Source organism: Bufo gargarizans, chromosome 2 (genome assembly GCF_014858855.1).
Source record: "Bufo gargarizans isolate SCDJY-AF-19 chromosome 2, ASM1485885v1, whole genome shotgun sequence".
NCBI lineage: Eukaryota > Metazoa > Chordata > Amphibia > Anura > Bufonidae > Bufo > Bufo gargarizans.
Window position 1 is genome coordinate 354,325,789 of NC_058081.1, and position 20,735 is coordinate 354,346,523.

The 20,735-nt window shown below is 45.9% G+C and overlaps 1 protein-coding gene across 2 annotated transcripts in view; it reads left to right on the top strand.

Moving 5' to 3' along the window:
- The first annotated feature begins 9,120 nt into the window (after nucleotides 1–9,120).
- PDE6A (phosphodiesterase 6A) overlaps nucleotides 9,121–20,735 on the top strand; it is a 147,180-nt gene continuing 135,565 nt past the window's right edge. For both annotated transcript variants that reach the window (XM_044277463.1, XM_044277464.1), the window contains exon 1: nucleotides 9,121–9,594. In XM_044277463.1, the coding sequence (XP_044133398.1) occupies nucleotides 9,121–9,594 (474 nt within the window). The remainder of the gene's footprint in view (nucleotides 9,595–20,735) is intronic.

A 20,735-nucleotide genomic window follows, 5' to 3' on the forward strand; every position in this document is an offset into this window, starting at 1 on the left:
TTTTTACATAATTCTGTTGAAGCATGGTTGAAAAACAATGTCTGACTTTCATTGGTTAACATTTATAGAATTTTAATTTATTATTACTTTTGTCAGATTAAAGTTATTTCTGTGACCATTGTGACTTTTTCTTTCATTGACCAAAGGGTACCAACAATTTTGTCCACGTCTGTATATATATATATATATATATATAGCTCAGCTCTGGCCTAGCCAGTTAGTTCCAGACCAGTTCTGTCCAGTTCAGTCTGAGTTGAAGTTCTCCATCCACTCAGCATGATATTAATTCAGAGAATACTAAAGAAGACCCCCAAAGGGTTACGGCCATCTTTACAAGCACCATAGGACCTTTGGATCTTAAAGTGAAGGATTCACTAGCCTCCGGCAGCCTCACTAACCTGCACTGGGATAACCAGGATCAGCATAAAAGTCCTCTACCAGTAAGGCTACAAGCCTATATAATTTAATAGCTAGAGAGACATTACACTTGTCAGAAGTGGACCTGTGGCAGTTTTACCCCTGCCCATCTCAAAGAGACTGTTTAATACTTTGATGTTACTGTTACCAGGAGCAACGTTCAGTAAAAGTTATAAGTTGAATTACACCATTCTCGTCTCAGTCTCCAGTTCCTCAATTAACACTACAGTAAATGGTTGTACCACCACAAATGGTACTGGCGTCACGACTACAAGGGATATTGCCATAGGCACATTAATACAGACCATCAAGGGCACCTCGAACCACCATCTGGCCAGTGACCCTTACATCAGAGTATGCCCCAGAGAATTCTTGTGCCGTTTTCCTCTTCACTTATGCGAGCCTGCCAAGGGACGACCTAACAGTGAGTAACCATGTATTCACTTCGGCCCACCTATTGCTTACACCGTGACCTCACATATAATTCCCCTGTTTGGTCTGGCATACTGCATAATTAAAATTGGCGTCTACGAACAAGATTTCTGATAAATTCCTATGTGCCTTTAATTAACTGTGTGAACAGCACTTGCAAAACTCTGCATCATTATAGGCTGCCTATTGTGAATGAGTCCCAACAGTTTATTGCTTTTATTGGGCCAAAAGACTGTTTAGATTGCTTAGAAACCATCTGCATTTATTGAGCTGTCATTCTACTGCAAAACCGCATCGTTAAAACTGCAAAATTGTGGATTTTTCAAGAGTCAGTAGCGTGATTACAGAGCATCCTGGCCGGAAAAAACAAGTTACATCACCTTCCAGTGCAGAGAAAGTTGGCCCATACGCCCCATATACAAAGTAAGTGCCGCCTACCACTCCTGTCCGGGGAGGCCAGGCTGTATGCAAAGTGTAGCACCACCCCTCCTGGCTGTTGATCTCGTTTAAGAGACTCCGCATACGGGACTTGTGTGTGACGTACTCTCGCGCATCACAAGATCTGATGTGCGTGCAAGAGAGAGGAGGATTGTTGCATTGCCAGCCAACCTCCACGGGGATAGAAGCAAGTATAAGCCCGATCTTACTATTCAGTCGGTGAGAGATCCTCTATCAGTAATAAGGGGTCCTTTAATAAGCATTATCCTCAACAGTAAGCTCCGGCCTGCACCGATCGCTTGTCTTAAAGGGCCATACACCCGCAACAGTTGCCTATAGCAACCCCATTCAAAAATCGCTTAAAGTAAAATTTCGCCTACAGCATTAAAATAAACTATTATTGCCATGTCTGCTCGGGAAGAAGCCGCGCATCCTGACCTCGGCAGATCCCCTGCAGCAGCAACAGCTGGCTCCAGTACACCGCCAGCCGCTGCAGCAGCCAGCATGATGCCACTAACCATACCCTACTACTTTGGGGCTCCTTGGTTTCCCCGATACTCTGGGGAAGCTCACACCCTAAGAGACTTTAAAGAGAAAATGTGTGCCTTATTCAGATTGTACCCTGTCTCCACAAAGCAGCAAATGGAAATATTTGTAGCACAATTAGAGGGAGACGCACTCTGGGAGGTGAAGTCCTGGCCTAGCTCTAAAAGAAGAACACTGGGACAGATCTTTGAGAGACTCTACACCACCCAAGACCGTGTCAGAAGTCAAAATGAGGTTCTTCAGCACGAAACAACGAGTAACTCAGAGACTTTGCATTGTCTTCACAAGAAGCCCTTAGAGCTGTAGTTCAGGTAGACCCCCGTGAGGCAGAGACCAAGACAAAACTTTAAAGGAACAATTCATTGAAGGTGTTAACACTGACAACCTAAAAAGCCCGTTGAGAATGTTAGCTGCACAACACCCAAGTGTCACCTTCCTAGACTTTAAAGAGCTAGCCATTAGTATTCTAGGAAAGAGTCCGCAGCCAGAGCCTGCTAAAATTGCTGAAACTCTTGCCAGTCAGGCAGCTCAAACTCCAGTCCCTGATGCCGTAGCAGCCTTGACAGAACAGGTTAACTTTTTGACAAAAAGCCTGGAGAAGGTGTGTCAGAAATTAGAACAGTGGGAGAAGCCTTTATTATTGGAGGATGAGACACCTGTACGAAAATAACTTTTCACTTCTGACTACAAAGATATATATCCCAGAAGTCCTGGCGGGCGCCCAAATGACCCCTCCAACGCCCCGCAGGCGACCTATTTTTACCTACTGTCACAAGCCAGGCCATACAGAGATGATGTGTGCGGCATGCCAGAACCGCAGGGGCTACACGTGAGGTGAACGGTGGGCCGATGAGGGGCCAGCAATAATACAGTTCATCAGTTTACTCACGGTTAGCAGAAAGCCTCCCTGGGCCAGCAGCACAGTGATAAGGAAGACAGCACAAAATCATCTCTGTGGTAGAGAAGCACCAGCCTAGATGGAGGTTGAGGTGCCCTTGATGGCAGTGGTGTTTAGGGTGCTTGTACCGTTAATGGTGGTACAACCAGTTGTAATTAAATTGAAGAATGAAGTAGACAGTGGTAGGATACAACTCACAACTTTTACTGAAGTTGGTTCCAGTTGCGGCATATACATCCAGACAGAATACAGTCTTTTGTTCTTTAGAGGAATTCTGTTGATCCGCTGTTAATAGGTTTGGCTGGGTTTTAACTTCACTTCAAGGTTCCTTTTAAACCAGTGTAATTTGTAGAGGTCGCCTGCAGTACTTATTGGTATGCTTAGTCCTATCGTTTCTGTATCTTCCAAGCCCTTGAACAGGTAGCTAATCAGGCCACACGGGGGCAGTAGAAAGTTTTTGTTCCAGATCCTCCTCAGACTCAGAGTCTTTGGCAAGCTTCTGGGTCTCCATGGGCTGTCCTGATCGACGTACCACAGTAGCGTATGGTCCACGCTTACCTTCTGCAGGGGTGAACTCAACTGTCTCATTGACGTACCGACTATGTAGCCGACTAGGGAGCTCCTTTCTCTTTACAAACCGGCGATTCACGTAATAGTCCCTGTTGGTTTCCATATCACGGATAAACCCAAATCCTCGCTGCTTACAAAAGTCAAGAACTCGGCCCAATCTTAGTACTGTAATCAGCAAGTCCTTTCTGGTTCCTCCAGCAACTTGCGAGTCAGACCCTCATTATACTTTTTGCAAGCGTGTGTGCGCGGGAGTCTAGCCGACTTGATTTCCGTGGACAACTTGGCCCAAAGTGCTGTCTGCTCAGTAGTTGGCCATGCCATGGCGGGGGAATCAGCAACCAGACCAGACCTTTCGGCATATTTCGGAGGCCGGTTTCGTGGCATCGCGACTACGTGCTGACCTGTACTGTAATCCGCCGATTCAGTATTGCGATCCACACTGCGTTCCTTCCAGTGGTGATCCCATGAGTCCTGGACACGGACCTGCAGTTCAGGAGTAATGGGCGTAGGGGTCCATGTTGGTGCGGTGGCAAGGTTCCGTTCGGATCCAGTCTCTAGCGCAGAGCTCACTCTCTTCTCTGCCATGCTGCTTCGGCAATACACTTCTCTTTCTAGGAAGCAATCACCGTCTCTCTTTTCAACGTGCACATGCACGTCACGCTCTTCCTGAGTGCTGGGCCCGCCTCCTAGGTCTGTATGAATGACAGGGGCGAAGCAACCATTATCTACAGTACAAGGGGCGGTCTCAGGGAGTCGGGTGTCCGAAGCAACAATGGTCAGTATTCCAATTGGTTTTGGTGGTTTGGTGACACACAAAAATGGAGCAGTCTTTTGGACATTAAGATATTCATGAGTGGCTGTGTTTTTGTCACAACATCCAACAGGTGGAAACATTGATATTCCACACATGGTTCCACCAATTTTGTTTTTATGGCAGAACTCTTTATAGGGCAGAGGAGAGGGCACTGTGTTTGCATATAGGTTCGACCTCTCAGAATTTATACAGTAAAGGTAGGACGGGCTGGCCGGACAATTTTGCATAAATGGGCGGCACCAGATTTTCCCGCTCTTCAGGGGGTGTCACTAACTTATCCACAGTGATGGCACAGTATTTTTTCAAACAAGAAGGCCTCTGGTGGCCATCTTAAGTGCATAGAAACAGTCTATTCAATGACAGCAAGCCGTTTTAGTAACACACAAATGTCTGATTTTCTCACTTTTGACACTGTGATTTTTATGCTGATGACTGGCATAACACTTCCATACAATTTCCAAACAGTTTAAACAGTTCTGTAGCCCAATACAGTGTGCAATAAGTAAAAGTCTCTCAATAAAGCAAAGGGGCTTATTCTCATGCGACAGTCTTTCAAATAAGGCGCAGGGGTTAATATCCTGTTTGTGACGCCAACATTTTAATAATGTGGCATGCCAGAACCGCAGGGGCTACACGTGAGGTGCGCGGTGGGCCGATGAGGGGCCAGCAATAATACAGTTCATCGGTTTACTCACAGTTAGCAGAAAGCCTCCCTGGGCCAGCAGCACAGTGATGAGGAAGACGGCATTAAATCCTCCGGGGCACACTCTGTGGTAGGGAAGCACCAGCCTAGGTGGAGGTTGAAGTAGACAGTGGTAGGCTACAGCTCACAACTTTTACTGAAGTTGGTTCCAGTTGCGGAATATACATCCAGACAGAATACAGTCTTTTGTTCTTTAGAGGAATTCTGTTGATCCACTGTTAATAGGTTTGGCTGGGTTTTAACTTTAGTTCAAGGTCCCTTTTAAACCAGTGTAATTTGTTGAGGTTGCCTGCAATACTTATTGGTATGCTTAGTCCTATCGATTCTGTATCTTCCAAGCCCTTGAACAGGTAGCTAATCTGTATTCTTCAATGTATGGTGAGGCTGCCTGTAGCTAGATTGTCCTCCACCATGTGCAAAGGTGCCCATTAAGCCTTAGGTAGTGGCTGTTATCATCGATGTCTCTCTTTAGCTTGGTTTTCTTCCAGGGACTATCCTCTGGTTGTAGGATGTAGGATAAGAGAATCACAGGAGGAAAACGCTCTCCTGCCCTTCATACCTTGGCTCTACCTCATTGCGGCATCAGACTTCACCCACTACTCTGTGGTGTGTAGTCTCAGCTTACCAACTCACTCTACTCCTCTCAACTACCACTTTCTACTCTACTCCTTCACCTCTCTTCCCACACAAGGCCTGACCTAAGGTATTATTGTTGTACAAGATGGAGACAAAGGTGGCTCTGCAGTGATCCTAGGAATGAATGTCTTTAGGAATTGTTACACTGAGATGCTTGAGGCATTACACAAATCTATGCCTACTGCTTCACCTGCCTCCAAAAGGGTCATACAACAGACCATCCGTCTGCTTAAACCAAATACCGAGACACTCATATGGTGCCGTGCCACCCTACTACTACTAATACTTGGATGTTACTGTTACCAGGAGCAACGTTCAGTAAAAGTTATAAGTTGAATTGCACCATTCTAGTCTCAGTCTCCAGTTCCTCAATTAACACTATAGTAAATGGTTGTACCACCACAAAAGGTACTGGCATCACGACTACAAGGGACCTTGCCATAGGCACATTAATACAGCTCATCAAGGGCACCTCGAACCACTATCTGGCCTGTGTCCCTTACATCAGAGTGTGTCCCAGAGAACTATTGTGCCGTTCTCCTCTTCACTTATGCGAGCCTGCCCAGGGACGACGTAACAGTGAGTAACCAGAACTGTATTCACTTCGGCCCACCTATTGCTCACACCGTGACCGCACATCTAATTCCCCTGTTTGGTCTGGCATACTGCAGTTCCAATCGGAAATATTTTACAGTCTTCCTGTTCAGCTGCATAGAATGACAAGGGAACACGTCAAGTTGGGACGTGAGCGTAAGAGCCCACAGCCCATGTGAGTGCAGCAGTAATGGTGGCATGAGTGATCGGTAAGTATTAACCAAGCTGTGTTCCTTCATAGGTGTGAAGAAAGCATGGAGATCTTGAAAAGTCTGGAGAGCCCCTTTAAAGTGGTTCTCTTGGAATTAAGAAGATAAAATACAAGAAATTAATTAACTATTACTGTAAATATATTCCCAAATATTAATTATTATACTGTAAATATATTCCCAAATACCTTTTATTAGTTATAATGGCTCATTTTGTCTGGGGAGCAATCATCACGGAAAATACAATGGCTGCCATCCCATTAGTACAAAAGCTACCCTAATCACATAGCAGGACAAGGTACTTCACAACATTGAGCTAAATAGATGCCTCATCCTCCTCTCTGCTCTGCTTGTCAGGGATTATGATCCCGAATACAGTTTAATATGATTTTTTGCTGAATCTCTGTAGGAATGGAGTTCATGAGGAGACATGAAGTACAGAGAGGAGGTGGGGTAATGAGCAACAACTCTTGTATGCAGTCTCCATTACCACAGCCCCACATTGCCAGTCTATTCTGCCTGTCCTCTCTGTACTTCATGTCTCCTCATGAACTCCATTCCCACATAGATTTAGCTGAAGATCTTATCAGCTGTATTCAGGATCATAATCTCTGACTAGCAGAGTGGAGGCTGAGGCAGCTCTTTAGCTCAGTGTTGTGAAGTAATTTGTCCTCCTGTGTGATTAGGACAGGTTTTATGTGTACTAATACAGTGGCCATTTAATTTCTCCTGAGGCAAAACGAGCCATTATAACTTGTGTTGAGTGATTCGAGCTTCGGATACTTCATCCGTAGTCGCTTCATTCAAAACTTCGGAATAATACTGTATGGAGATCCATCTCTATACAGTATTAGAATGTATGGGCTCCGGTGAGCGAAGTTAGTTATTCACGAAGTCACGCGTGACTTCGTTGAATAACTTCAGTAGTTGATTTTTTAAGTTGAAAACCATATAACAATAGCAATACTAAGCCCTCAAACTGATTTTAAAATTGAGAGATTAGCCTACGGTGTAGGACATGTCTGAGCCCGAGCAACGCGCCAAGGTTTCTCAAGTAGCTCAGGACCTAACACTCACCTACCTGTGCCGTATGGGCAATACCAGGGGCCAGTGGGCAAATTACAGGAGCATGAGGTCAGACTCACAAACAACTCACCAGTTACCTCCAGCATGTAACCATGCTAGCAATGGGAGGAGGGAAGAGTCTGCGAGTGCCACTCAAGACTGGCTAGTATGGCCCAGGCCTCACAGGTGCACCTAAATGTAGCCTGTGGATGGGAAGCAGGCACATTTAAATTGGAGTTTATACAATTTATACGCCTCCAGGCATCTCTATATATACAAACTGAAAAGAATGGCGTGGTATTAAACAGGCAGTAAGTGCTCAAACCCACATCCAGTTGTGCATATATATGCAGGGGAGCAAATCCTGCACTTGTGGCCCGTTGCTAATGGCAATCCCCAGCAAAAATGATTACAGTGGAGGATGCCTGCAGCGAACCACAAGTACCACAATAGACATCCTACACAAGATAGCAATGTGGATGTGATAATCAATATAACAATATAACAATAGCAAAGACAGGTGCACTCTGCGGTCTTACTAAACCCTCAAACTGATTTTAAAATTGAGAGTTGAAAACCACTTTAAAACTTGAAACTGAACTCGGTTTCAGTTCCGACTAGTACCTTGGAACCAAAGCTGAGTTCGGTTTCAAGTTTTAAAATGGTTTTCCATTTAAAAAGTCAACTACCGAATTTATTCAACGAAACCACACGCGACTTCGTGAATAACTAACTTCAGCTCATCGGAGCCCACACATTCTAATACTGTATTGAGACCGATCTCCGTACAGTATTAGGGCTCATTCACACAAACATTTTCTGCGTTCCGCATACGGTCCATATACGGAACCATTCATTTCAATGGGTCCGCAAAAGATGTGATGTGCAATGGGTCTACTCTGTGTGCTGTCCGCATCCGTTGCTCTGTCCCGTGGCCCCACAAAAATTATGAGTCCTGTCCTATTCTTGTCCGTTTTGCGGACAAGAATAGGCATTTCTATAATGGGCCTCCTGCTCCGTTCTGCAAATTGCAGAAGGCACACGGGCGGCATCCGTTTTTTGCGTTTCCACAATTTGCGGATCGCAAAAAACGGCACTTTCGTGTGAACAAGCCCTTATTCCGAAGTTTTGACTGAAGCGACGTCAGATGAAGCATTTGAAGCTCGCTTCGCTCAACACTTATTATAACTAATGAAAGGTATTTGAGAATATCTTTATAATAAAGTAATATTTAAGTATTTTCATTTTCTTAATTCCCTGAGAACCCCATTCAGTTATAAAGTAAATAAAGCAGCTGCGATTGCAGTATCCCAATTCCACTTGTGTGCATCCTTCAGCATACTGTGAATTGTTGATCAGTTTTCTTCTACCAGAATGTTGCTTTCCTTTACTCATTCTTAATCTGCCATACACAATGTACTGAGCATCATTGGCAATCGTCTTCAGCCTTTAATGTGATTGGTTACTGGATTATAGAAAAGTCATGTGACCATTTAAAATGATCAGGGTAATCCCCATTTCACCTTCACTATTAGTGGAATAATGCTGGCCTTGCTAAGAATCATCTTACACGAATGCTTCCAAATCAGGCTTACAGCTCAGAGCAGGGAGATGGCATGAGCTCCTTCTGTCCCCCTGAAGGAGAAACACCCATGGGATTTCTGAATTTCCCTGGGTTTCTCTAATTTCGAATATTTTTTTATTTTTTTATTTTTATTTTAATGCATTGAACTATCTCCACTGGATTCAGAGGCATTCCTGGGAAGGTGCAATCTGATCCGTAAGTACTGTAGTCAACATGAGCGCACTGACAGAGGAGGCAGTGGAGAAATATTTAGACTCCAACCCGACTTTTGCCAAAGATTACTATGACAATAAATTTCGACCTGGTATTATATTTGAGCTTCTGAGCACTGACAACACCAATGTGGACTTCAGTACATACCATGACCTAAGCAGCGTGGATGAAAGTGAAATAGTCTTCGATCTGATTAGAGGATTCCAAGAAAACCTCAATGTGGAAAGATGTGTGTTCAATGTACTCAAGAGGATATCGTTTATTATTCAAGCGGACCGTATGAGTTTGTTCATGTATCGCATGAGGAATGGTACTGCGGAATTGGCCACCAGACTCTTTAATGTCCATAAGGATGCTACCATGGAAGAATGCTTGGTGCCACCAGACTGTGAAATTGTTTTTCCTTTGGATACTGGTGTACTGGGACATGTGGCGCAGACTAAAAAATTAGTTAATGTTGCAAATGTAACAGAGGTGAGTAAACCATAAATAAAATAGTATAAGATTACTTTATTACTATTATTTTTCCTTAAATATCTAGAAACTAGGCTTGCACTGTCTCTTGTCTCTTTCTTAGTCTAACCGGTGTACCTAGCACAAAATAATTCCATGCAGCAGTTCAAACGGGTCATATACAACACACTTGGATATTTAATCCGGGATTAATTCTTTCTTTGTTATGTAGTTGCACCTTTAGAAGATAAGCTGCCTTACAGTGTGCACATATTATAGTGGATCATGGAATGTAAGGTTTTTTTTTATTACAGATATCATAAACTTGTATTTTTCCATATTAAAATAGCCTGATATATTCTCAATCTATACATGTCACAAGCAATACCTTTTACAATGCTTTAAATGTGCTACGCACACTAACTAAACATTTACTAATTTCTAAGGCAGTTCTACTGACCTCATTTGTGTCTGAGAGGATAATCCCATTAAGGCTAGTTTCACACTAGCGTTCGTCGGTCCGCTCGTGAGCTCCGTTTGAAGGAGCTCACGAGCGGACCCGAACGCCTCCGTCCAGCCCTGATGCAGTCTGAATGGAGCGGATCCGCTCAGACTGCATCAGTCTGGCGGCGTTCAGCCTCCGCTCCGCTCGCCTCCGCACGGACAGGCGGACAGCTGAACGCTGCTTGCAGCGTTCAGCTGTCCGCCTGGCCGTGCGGAGGCGAGCGGATCCCTTCAGACTTACAATGTAAGTCAATGGGAACGGATTCGCTTGAAGAGGTCACCATATGGCTCAATCTTTAAGCGGATCCGTCCCCCATAGACTTTACATTGAAAGTCTGAACGGATCCGCTCAGGCATCTTGCGCACTTAGAACATTTTCTAAGTTATTAATGCAGACGGATCCGTACTGAACGGAGCCTCCGTCTGCATTAATATGATCGGATCCGTTCAGAACGGATCCGATCAAGCGCTAGTGTGAAAGTAGCCTAAGGTGATATAGGTGGACGACATGTCAAGGAGAGTTATATGCTTTTTATGTATGGACATACAATTCCAATTTTTTGCAATCACATACTTTTGATATGCCATCAATTATGTGTACATGTTATGGGCAAATATTTACTTTAAAACTGTAGCAGGATGCATAATGACAATTATACATGTATCTAAGTGAGTACACCCCTCACATTTTTGTAAATATTTTATTAGATCTTTTTTTTTTATGGGACAACACTGAAGATGTGACACTTTGATACAATGTAAAGTATTTAGTGTACAGCTTGTATAACAGTGCAAATTTGGTGTGCCCTCAAAATAAGTCAACACACAGCCATTAATGTCTAAACCGCTGGCAACAAAAGTAAGTACACCCCTAAGTTAGAATGGCCAAATTGTGCCCAAAGTGTCAATATTTTGCCTTAACTCTCTTGGGCATGGAGTTCACTAGAGCTTCACAGGTTGCCACTACAATCCTCTTCCATTCATCCATGACGACATTACGGAGCTTGTGGATGTTAGAGAACTTACGCTCCTCCACCTTCCATTTGAGGGTGCCCCACATATGCTCAATAGGGTGTTTGGCCAGTCCAGCATCTTTACCTTCAGTTTCTTTAGCAAGGCAGAGGTTATCTTGGAGGCCCAGTTTCCGAAGGGAGGGGATCATGCTCTGCGTCAGTATGTCACAGTATATGTTGGCATTCATGGTTCCTCCCCACAGCCGGCAGCCCCCATTCATCCCCAAAAGATGACACTCCCACCACCATGCTTGACTGTAGGCAAGACACACTTGTTTTTGTACTCCTCAACTGGTTTCCGCCACACATGCTTGACACCATCTGAACCAAATAAGTTTATGTTGGTCTCATCAGACCACAGGGCATGGTTCCAGTAATCCATGTCCTTAGTCTGCTTGTCTTCAGCAAACTATTTGTGGGCTTTCTTGTGCATCATCTTTAGGTTCTAGAACGAATGCAGACCAATTTGATGCAGTGTGCGGTGTATGGTCTAAACATTGACAGGCTGAACCCCCTATTCCCCCCCCCCCCCACCACCACCACTCATATATCTATTTTGAAAAGACAACCTCTGGATATGACGCCGAGCACCTTCATTCAACTTCGTTGGTCAACCATGGTGAGGCCTGTTCTGACAGGAAACTGTCTTATTAAACCATTGTATGGTCTTGGCCACCATGCTGCAGCTCAGTTACATGGTGTTGGCAATCTTCTTATAGCCTAGGCCATCTTTATGTAGAGCAACAATTTGTTTTTCAGATCCTTATAGAGTTCTTTGCCATGGGGTGCCATGTAGAACTTCCATTGACCAGTATGAGAGTGTGTGAGAGCGATAACACCAAATTTAACACACCTGCTCCCCATTCACACCTGAGGCCTTGTAACACTAACGAGTCACATGACACCGGGGAGGGAAAATGGGTAATTAGGCACAATTTGGCCATTTTCACTTAGGGTTGTACTCACTTTTGTTGCCAGCGGTTTAGACATTAATGATTGTGTATCGATTTATTTTGAGGGCACACCAAATTTATGCTATTATACAAGCTGCGCACTTACTACTTTACATTGTATCAAAGTGTCATATCTTCAGTGATGTCCCATGAAAAGATCTACCGGTAATTAAATATTTACAAAAATGGGAGGGGTGTACTCACTTTTGTGAGATACTGTACATGACAGGGAAGTATTTGGCAATCACTAAAGTATACATATGACAGCTTATTTAACCTCCACGGTCAACGTGGCAGCCATCTATCATATATGCAAACATACAAAAAAAACACAACAAAGCATTCAACATTAACATTATTTTCTCTCATCATTTTATTTTAAGACTGGTTAACATAAAATATGCCAGAAATGCAATACATTGAAAGTGCCGTTATGAAGAAAAATGCTAAGCAATTACAGCCATAATATTGCATAGAAGCTCACGTAACTGAACTGTCAAGTGATTATGTGGATGCGGATGAGGAGAGTGCATTAAGTAGACTCTTCTCTCACCTCGTTCTAGAGATCGCTGGCACTCAGACCCTCACCAATCTAAACTTTTTATATGTCCTTATAACATATCAAAATTTTAATGATAATGCAGTGACACTTTAAAGTTATGACCAAGTTATTCAGGGGCAGGGTTAGGGTGAAGCTTACAGTTTAGAAAACTATGCCATGTGCTTCCAAGATAGAGGCTCTTCATTTGTTACCTAAGATTTTATGTTTATTAGAGTTGAGCGAACACCTGGATGTTCGGGTTCGAGAAGTTCGGCCGAACATCCCGGAAATGTTCGGGTTCGGGATCCGAACCCGATCCGAACTTCGTCCCGAACCCGAACCCCATTGAAGTCAATGGGGACCCGAACTTTTCGGCACTAAAAAGGCTGTAAAACAGCCCAGGAAAGAGCTAGAGGGCTGCAAAAGGCAGCAACATGTAGGTAAATCCCCTGCAAACAAATGTGGATAGGGAAATGAATTAAAATAAAAATTAAATAAATAAAAATTAACCAAAATCAATTGGAGAGAGGTTCCATAGCAGAGAATCTGGCTTCCCGTCACCCACCACTGGAACAGTCCATTCTCAGATATTTAGGCCCCGGCACCCAGGCAGAGGAGAGAGGTCCCGTAACAGAGAATCTGTCTTCATGTCAGCAGAGAATTAGTCTGCATGTCATAGCAGAGAATGAGGCTTCACGTCAGCCACCACTGCAACAGTCCATTGGCATATATTTAGGCCCAGCACCCAGGCAGAGGAGGGAGGTCCCGTAACAGAGAATCTGTCTTCATGTCAGCAGAGAATTAGTCTGCATGTCATAGCAGAGAATGAGGCTTCACGTCAGCCACCACTGCAACAGTCCATTGGCATATATTTAGGCCCAGCACACACACAGGCAGAGGAGAGAGGTCCCGTAACAGAGAATCTGGCTTCATGTCAGCAGAGAATCAGTCTGCATGTCATAGCAGAGAATGAGGCTTCACGTCAGCCACCACTGCAACAGTCCATTGGCATATATTTAGGCCCAGCACACACACAGGCAGAGGAGAGAGGTCCCGTAACAGAGAATCTGGCTTCATGTCAGCAGAGAATCAGTCTGCATGTCATAGCAGAGAATGAGGCTTCACGTCAGCCACCACTGCAACAGTCCATTGGCATATATTTAGGCCCAGCACCCAGGCAGAGGAGGGAGGTCCCGTAACAGAGAATCTGTCTTCATGTCAGCAGAGAATTAGTCTGCATGTCATAGCAGAGAATGAGGCTTCACGTCAGCCACCACTGCAACAGTCCATTGGCATATATTTAGGCCCAGCACACACACAGGCAGAGGAGAGAGGTCCCGTAACAGAGAATCTGGCTTCATGTCAGCAGAGAATCAGTCTGCATGTCATAGCAGAGAATGAGGCTTCACGTCAGCCACCACTGCAACAGTCCATTGGCATATATTTAGGCCCAGCACACACACAGGCAGAGGAGAGAGGTCCCGTAACAGAGAATCTGGCTTCATGTCAGCAGAGAATCAGTCTGCATGTCATAGCAGAGAATGAGGCTTCACGTCAGCCACCACTGCAACAGTCCATTGGCATATATTTAGGCCCAGCACCCAGGCAGAGGAGGGAGGTCCCGTAACAGAGAATCTGTCTTCATGTCAGCAGAGAATTAGTCTGCATGTCATAGCAGAGAATGAGGCTTCACGTCAGCCACCACTGCAACAGTCCATTGGCATATATTTAGGCCCAGCACCCAGGCAGAGGAGGGAGGTCCCGTAACAGAGAATCTGTCTTCATGTCAGCAGAGAATTAGTCTGCATGTCATAGCAGAGAATGAGGCTTCACGTCAGCCACCACTGGAACAGTCCATTCTCAGATATTTAGGCCCCGGCACCCAGGCAGAGGAGAGAGGTCCCGTAACAGAGAATCTGTCTTCATGTCAGCAGAGAATTAGTCTGCATGTCATAGCAGAGAATGAGGCTTCACGTCAGCCACCACTGCAACAGTCCATTGGCATATATTTAGGCCCAGCACCCAGGCAGAGGAGAGAGGTCCCGTAACAGACAATCTGGCTTCATGTCAGCAGAGAATCAGTCTGCATGTCATAGCAGAGAATCAGGCTTCACGTCACCCACCACTGCAACAGTCCATTGTCATAAATTTAGGCCCAGCACTAGTGTTGAGCGGCATGTCCCATATTCGAATTCGCGAAATTTTGTGAATATTCGAAAGAATATTCGTAAAATATTCGCGATTATTCAAATTCGTTATTATTTCGCATATGCGATAATTCGAATTATCGCATAATACATATGCTATGCAAAATTCACATGTGCGCTAATGAAATCGCCTTACGAAGATTCGCAACTCAATTCAATCACTAATGTATGAATGCAATGCCCTTTGCCTCTGTTCTGGGACAAGTGTAGATATTCGCATGTGCGCTAATAAAATCGCCTTACGAAGATTCGCACCTCAATCACTTTCTAGGGAATGTGAGACTTTTGGGAATCAATCGAGATACAGTGGGGGGTGATGACAGTAGTTGACAGAGTACAGATCAATGTAATCTGTAAGGTGGAAAGTAAAATAAAAAATACGAATATTCGTAAATCGACTTTTACGAAGTTCTACGTATTCGCGAATATGGTGCTATACTATATGAATGCACAGGCCTTTGCCTCTCTGTTCTGGGGACAAGTGTAGATATTTGCATTTGCGTTAATAAAATCGCCTTACGAAGATTCGCAGCTCAATTCAATCACTAATGTATGAATGCAAAGCCCTTTGCCTCTGTTCTGGGACAAGTGTAGATATTCGCATGTGCGCTAATAAAATCGCCTTACGAAGATTCGCAACTCAATTCACTAATGTATGAATGCAAAGCCCTTTGCCTCTGTTCTGGGACGTGCCGATATTCGCATGTGCGCTAATAAAATCGCCTTACGAAGATTCGCGCCTCAATCACTTTCTAGGCAATGTGAGTAAGATCTGAGCTGTTGGACCTTTGGGAAACAATCAATTATATGTGTACTGTAATTTTGTGGGGGGGGGGGGGGAAACAAAAAACGAATATTCGTTTTTACGAATATATAGCACTATATTCGAAATATTCGCGAAATCGCGAAGTTGCGATATTCGCGAAAAAAATTTGCTTTTCGAATATTCGCGCTCAACACTACCCAGCACCCAGGCAGAGGAGAGAGGTCCCGTAACAGAGAATCTGGCTTCATGTCAGCAGAGAATCAGTCTTCATATCATAGCAGAGAATCAGGCTTCACGTCACCCACCACTGCAACAGTCAATTGTCATAAATTTAGGCCCAGCACCCAGGCAGAGGAGAGAGCTCCCGTAACAGAGGATCTGGCTTCATGTCAGCAGAGAATCAGTCTGCATGTCATAGCAGAGAATGAGGCTTCACGTCACCCACCACTGCAACAGTCCATTGGCATATATTTAGGCCTAGCACACAGGCAGAGGAGAGGTTCATTCAACTTTGGGTAGCCTCGCAATATAATGGTAAAATGAAAATAAAAATAGGATTGAATGAGGAAGTGCCCTGGAGTCCAATAATATATGGTTATGGGGAGGTAGTTAATGTCTAATCTGGACAAGGGACGGACAGGTCCTGTGGGATCCATGCCTGGTTCATTTTTATGAACGTCAGCTTGTCCACATTGGCTGTAGACAGGCGGCTGCGTTTGTCTGTAATGACGCCCCCTGCCGTGCTGAATACACGTTCAGACAAAACGCTGGCTGCCGGGCAGGCCAGCACCTCCAAGGCATAAAAGGCTAGCTCTGGCCACGTGGACAATTTAGAGACCCAGAAGTTGAATGGGGCCGAACCATCAGTCAGTACGTGGAGGGGTGTGCACACGTACTGTTCCACCATGTTAGTGAAATGTTGCCTCCTGCTAACACGTTGCGTATCAGGTGGTGGTGCAGTTAGCTGTGGCGTGTTGACAAAAGTTTTCCACATCTCTGCCATGCTAACCCTGCCCTCAGAGGAGCTGGCCGTGACACAGCTGCCTTGGCGACCTCTTGCTCCTCCTCTGCCTTGGCCTTGGGCTTCCACTTGTTCCCCTGTGACATTTGGGAATGCTCTCAGTAGCGTGTCTACCAACGTGCGCTTGTACTCGCGCATCTTCCTATCACGCTCCAGTGCAGGAAGTAAGGTGGGCACATTGTCTTTGTAGCGTGGATCCAGCAGGGTGGCAACCCAGTAGTCCGCACAGGTTAAAATGTGGGCAACTCTGCTGTCGTTGCGCAGGCACTGCAGCATGTAGTCGCTCATGTGTGCCAGGCTGCCCAGGGATAAGGACAAGCTGTCCTCTGTGGGAGGCGTATCGTCATCGTCCTGCCTTTCCCCCCAGCCACGCACCAGTGATGGACCCGAGCTGCGTTGGGTGCCACCCCGCTGTGACCATGCTTCATCCTCATCCTCCTCCACCTCCTCCTCATCCTCGTCCTCCTCGTCCTCCAGTAGTGGGCCCTGGCTGGCCACATTTGTACCTGGCCTCTGCTGTTGCCAAAAACCTCCCTCTGAGTCACTTCGAAGAGACTGGCCTGAAAGTGCTAAAAATGACCCCTCTTCCTCCTCCTCCTCCTCCTCCTCCTGGGCCACCTCCTCTTCCATCATCGCCCTAAGTGTTTTCTCAAGGAGACATAGAAGTGGTATTGTAACGCTGATAACGGTGTCATCGCCACTGGCCATGTTGGTGGAGTACTCGAAACAGCGCAACAGGGCACACAGGTCTCGCATGGAGGCCCAGTCATTGGTGGTGAAGTGGTGCTGTTCTGTAGTGCGACTGACCCGTGCGTGCTGCAGCTGAAACTCCACTATGGCCTGCTGCTGCTCGCACAGTCTGTCCAGCATGTGCAAGGTGGAGTTCCACCTGGTGGGCACGTCGCATATGAGGCGGTGAGCGGGAAGGCCGAAGTTACGCTGTAGCGCAGACAGGCGAGCAGCAGCAGGATGTGAACGCCGGAAGCGCGAACAGACGGCCCGCACTTTATGCAGCAGCTCTGACATGTCGGGGTAGTTGTGAATGAACTTCTGCACCACCAAATTCAGCACATGCGCCAAGCAAGGGATGTGCGTCAAATTGGCTAGTCCCAGAGCTGCAACGAGATTTCGCCCATTATCACACACCACCAGGCCGGGCTTGAGGCTCACCGGCAGCAACCACTCGTCGGTCTGTTGTTCTATACCCCGCCACAACTCCTGTGCGGTGTGGGGCCTGTCCCCCAAACATATGAGTTTCAGAATGGCCTGCTGACGTTTACCCCGGGCTGTGCTGAAGTTGGTGGTGAAGGTGTGTGGCTGACTGGATGAGCAGGTGGAAGAAGAGGAGGAGGAAGCCGAGAAGGAGGAGGTGGCAACAGGAGGCAAAGAATGTTGCCCTGCGATCCTTGGCGGCGGAAGGACGTGCGCCAAACAGCTCTCCGCCTGGGGCCCAGCTGCCACTACATTTACCCAGTGTGCAGTTAGGGAGATATAGCGTCCCTGGCCGTGCTTACTGGTCCACGTATCTGTGGTTAGGTGGACCTTGCCACAGATGGCGTTGCGCAGTGCACACTTGATTTTATCGGATACTTGGTTGTGCAGGGAAGGCACGGCTCTCTTGGAGAAGTAGTGCCGGCTGGGAACAACATACTGTGGGACAGCAAGCGACATGAGCTGTTTGAAGCTGTCTGTGTCCACCAGCCTAAATGACAGCATTTCATAGGCCAGTAGTTTAGAAATGCTGGCATTCAGGGCCAGGGATCGAGGGTGGCTAGGTGGGAATTTACGCTTTCTATCAAATGTTTGTGAGATGGAGAGCTGAACGCTGGCGTGTGACATGGTTGAGACGCTTGGTGACGGAGGTGGTGGTGGTGGTGTTGGTGGTACATCCCCTGTTTGCTGGGCGGCAGGTGCCAACGTTCCTCCAGAGGCGGAGGAAGAGGCCGAGGCGGCAGCAGCAGAATAGGCCGAGGCGGCAGCAGCAGAAGAGGTAGCAGGGGGAGCCTGAGTGACTTCCTTGGTTTTAAGGTGTTTACTCCACTGCAGTTCATGCTTTGCATGCAGGTGCCTGGTCATGCAGGTTGTGCTCAGGTTCAGAACGTTAATGCCTCGCTTCAGGCTCTGATGGCACAGCGTGCAAACCACTCGGGTCTTGTCGTCAGCACATTGTTTGAAGAAGTGCCATGCCAGGGAACTCCTTGAAGCTGCCTTTGGGGTGCTCGGTCCCAGATGGCGGCGGTCAGTAGCAGGCGGAGTCTCTTGGCGGCGGGTGTTCTGCTTTTGCCCACTGCTCCCTCTTTTGCTACGCTGTTGGCTCGGTCTCACCACTGCCTCTTCCTCCGAACTGTGAAAGTCAGTGGCACGACCTTCATTCCATGTGGGGTCTAGGACCTCATCGTCCCCTGCATCGTCTTCCACCCAGTCTTGATCCCTGACCTCCTGTTCAGTCTGCACACTGCAGAAAGACGCAGCAGTTGGCACCTGTGTTTCGTCATCATCAGAGACATGCTGAGGTGGTATTCCCATGTCCTCATCATCAGGAAACATAAGTGGTTGTGCGTCAGTGCATTCTATGTCTTTCACCGCTGGGGAAGGGCTAGGTGGATGCCCTTGGGAAACCCTGCCAGCGGAGTCTTCAAACAGCATAAGAGACTGCTGCATAACTTGAGGCTGAGACAGTTTCCCTGGTATGCATGGGGGTGATGTGACAGACTGATGGGGTTGGTTTTCAGGCGCCATCTGTGCGCTTTCTGCAGAAGACTGGGTGGGAGATAATGTGAACGTGCTGGATCCACTGTCGGCCACCCAATTGACTAATGCCTGTACCTGCTCAGGCCTTACCATCCTTAGAACGGCATTGGGCCCCACCATATATCGCTGTAAATTCTGGCGGCTACTGGGACCTGAGGTAGTTGGTACACTAGGACGTGTGGATGTGGCAGAACGGCCACGTCCTCTCCCAGCACCAGAGGGTCCACTAACACCACCACGACCATGTCCACGTCCGCGTCCCTTACTAGATGTTTTTCTCATTGTTATGGTTCACCACAACAACAAATATATTATTTGGCCCAATGTATTGTATTCAAATTCAGCGGGATATAAATTTGAGGCCTAGTATTTAGGCGCTGGGTGACCGGTATGGATTTAGTGACAGAATTAGACTTGGAAATGCACAGAAGCGTGTGTGTGTGAAGTTATTCTGAATGACCCAATGTGCACCTTGAATATTATATACCCTTTTAGGGATAGATTTCAAATAGCTCTGATATAGCAGAAACCACTAAATTATGAAATTGCTAAATTGGGAATTGTACTTCAACCCAGAACAAAAAATGTGCTTTGACGGACACTAAATATCTTGCCCAGCAACAACAGTACAACGGTGGGTAACGAGAGATTTAGAGGGAATTAAATTTGAGGCCTAGTATTTAGGCGCTGGGTCACCGGTATGGATTTAGTGACAGAATTAGACTTGGAAATACACAGTAGCGGGTGTGTGTGAAGTTATTCTGAATGACCCTATGTGCACCTTCAATATTATATACCCTTTTAGGGATAGATTTCAAATAGCTCTGATATAGCAGAAACCACTAAATTATGAAATTGCTAAATTGGGAATTGTACTTCAACCCAGAACAAAAAATGTGCTTTGACGGACACTAAATATCTTGCCCAGCAACAACAGTACAGCGGTGGGTAACGAGAGATTTAGAGGGAATTAAATTTGAGGCCTAGTATTTAGGCGCTGGGTCACCGGTATGGATTTAGTGACAGAATTAGACTTGGAAATGCACAGAAGCGTGTGTGTGAAGTTATTCTGAATGACCCAATGTGCACCTTCAATATTATATACCCTTTTTGGGATAGATTTCAAATAGCTCTGATATAGCAGGAACCACTAAATTATGAAATTGCTAAATTGGGAATTGTACTTCAACCCAGAACAAAAAATGTGCTTTGACGGGCACTAAATAACTTTCCCAGCTACAACAGGACAACGGTAACGAGAGATTTAGAGGGATTTAAATTTGAGGCCTAGTATTTAGGCGCTGGGTGACAGGTATGGGTTTAGTGACAGAATTAGACTTGGAAATACACAGTAGCGGGTGTGTGTGAAGTTATTCTGAATGACCCTATGTGCACCTTCAATATTA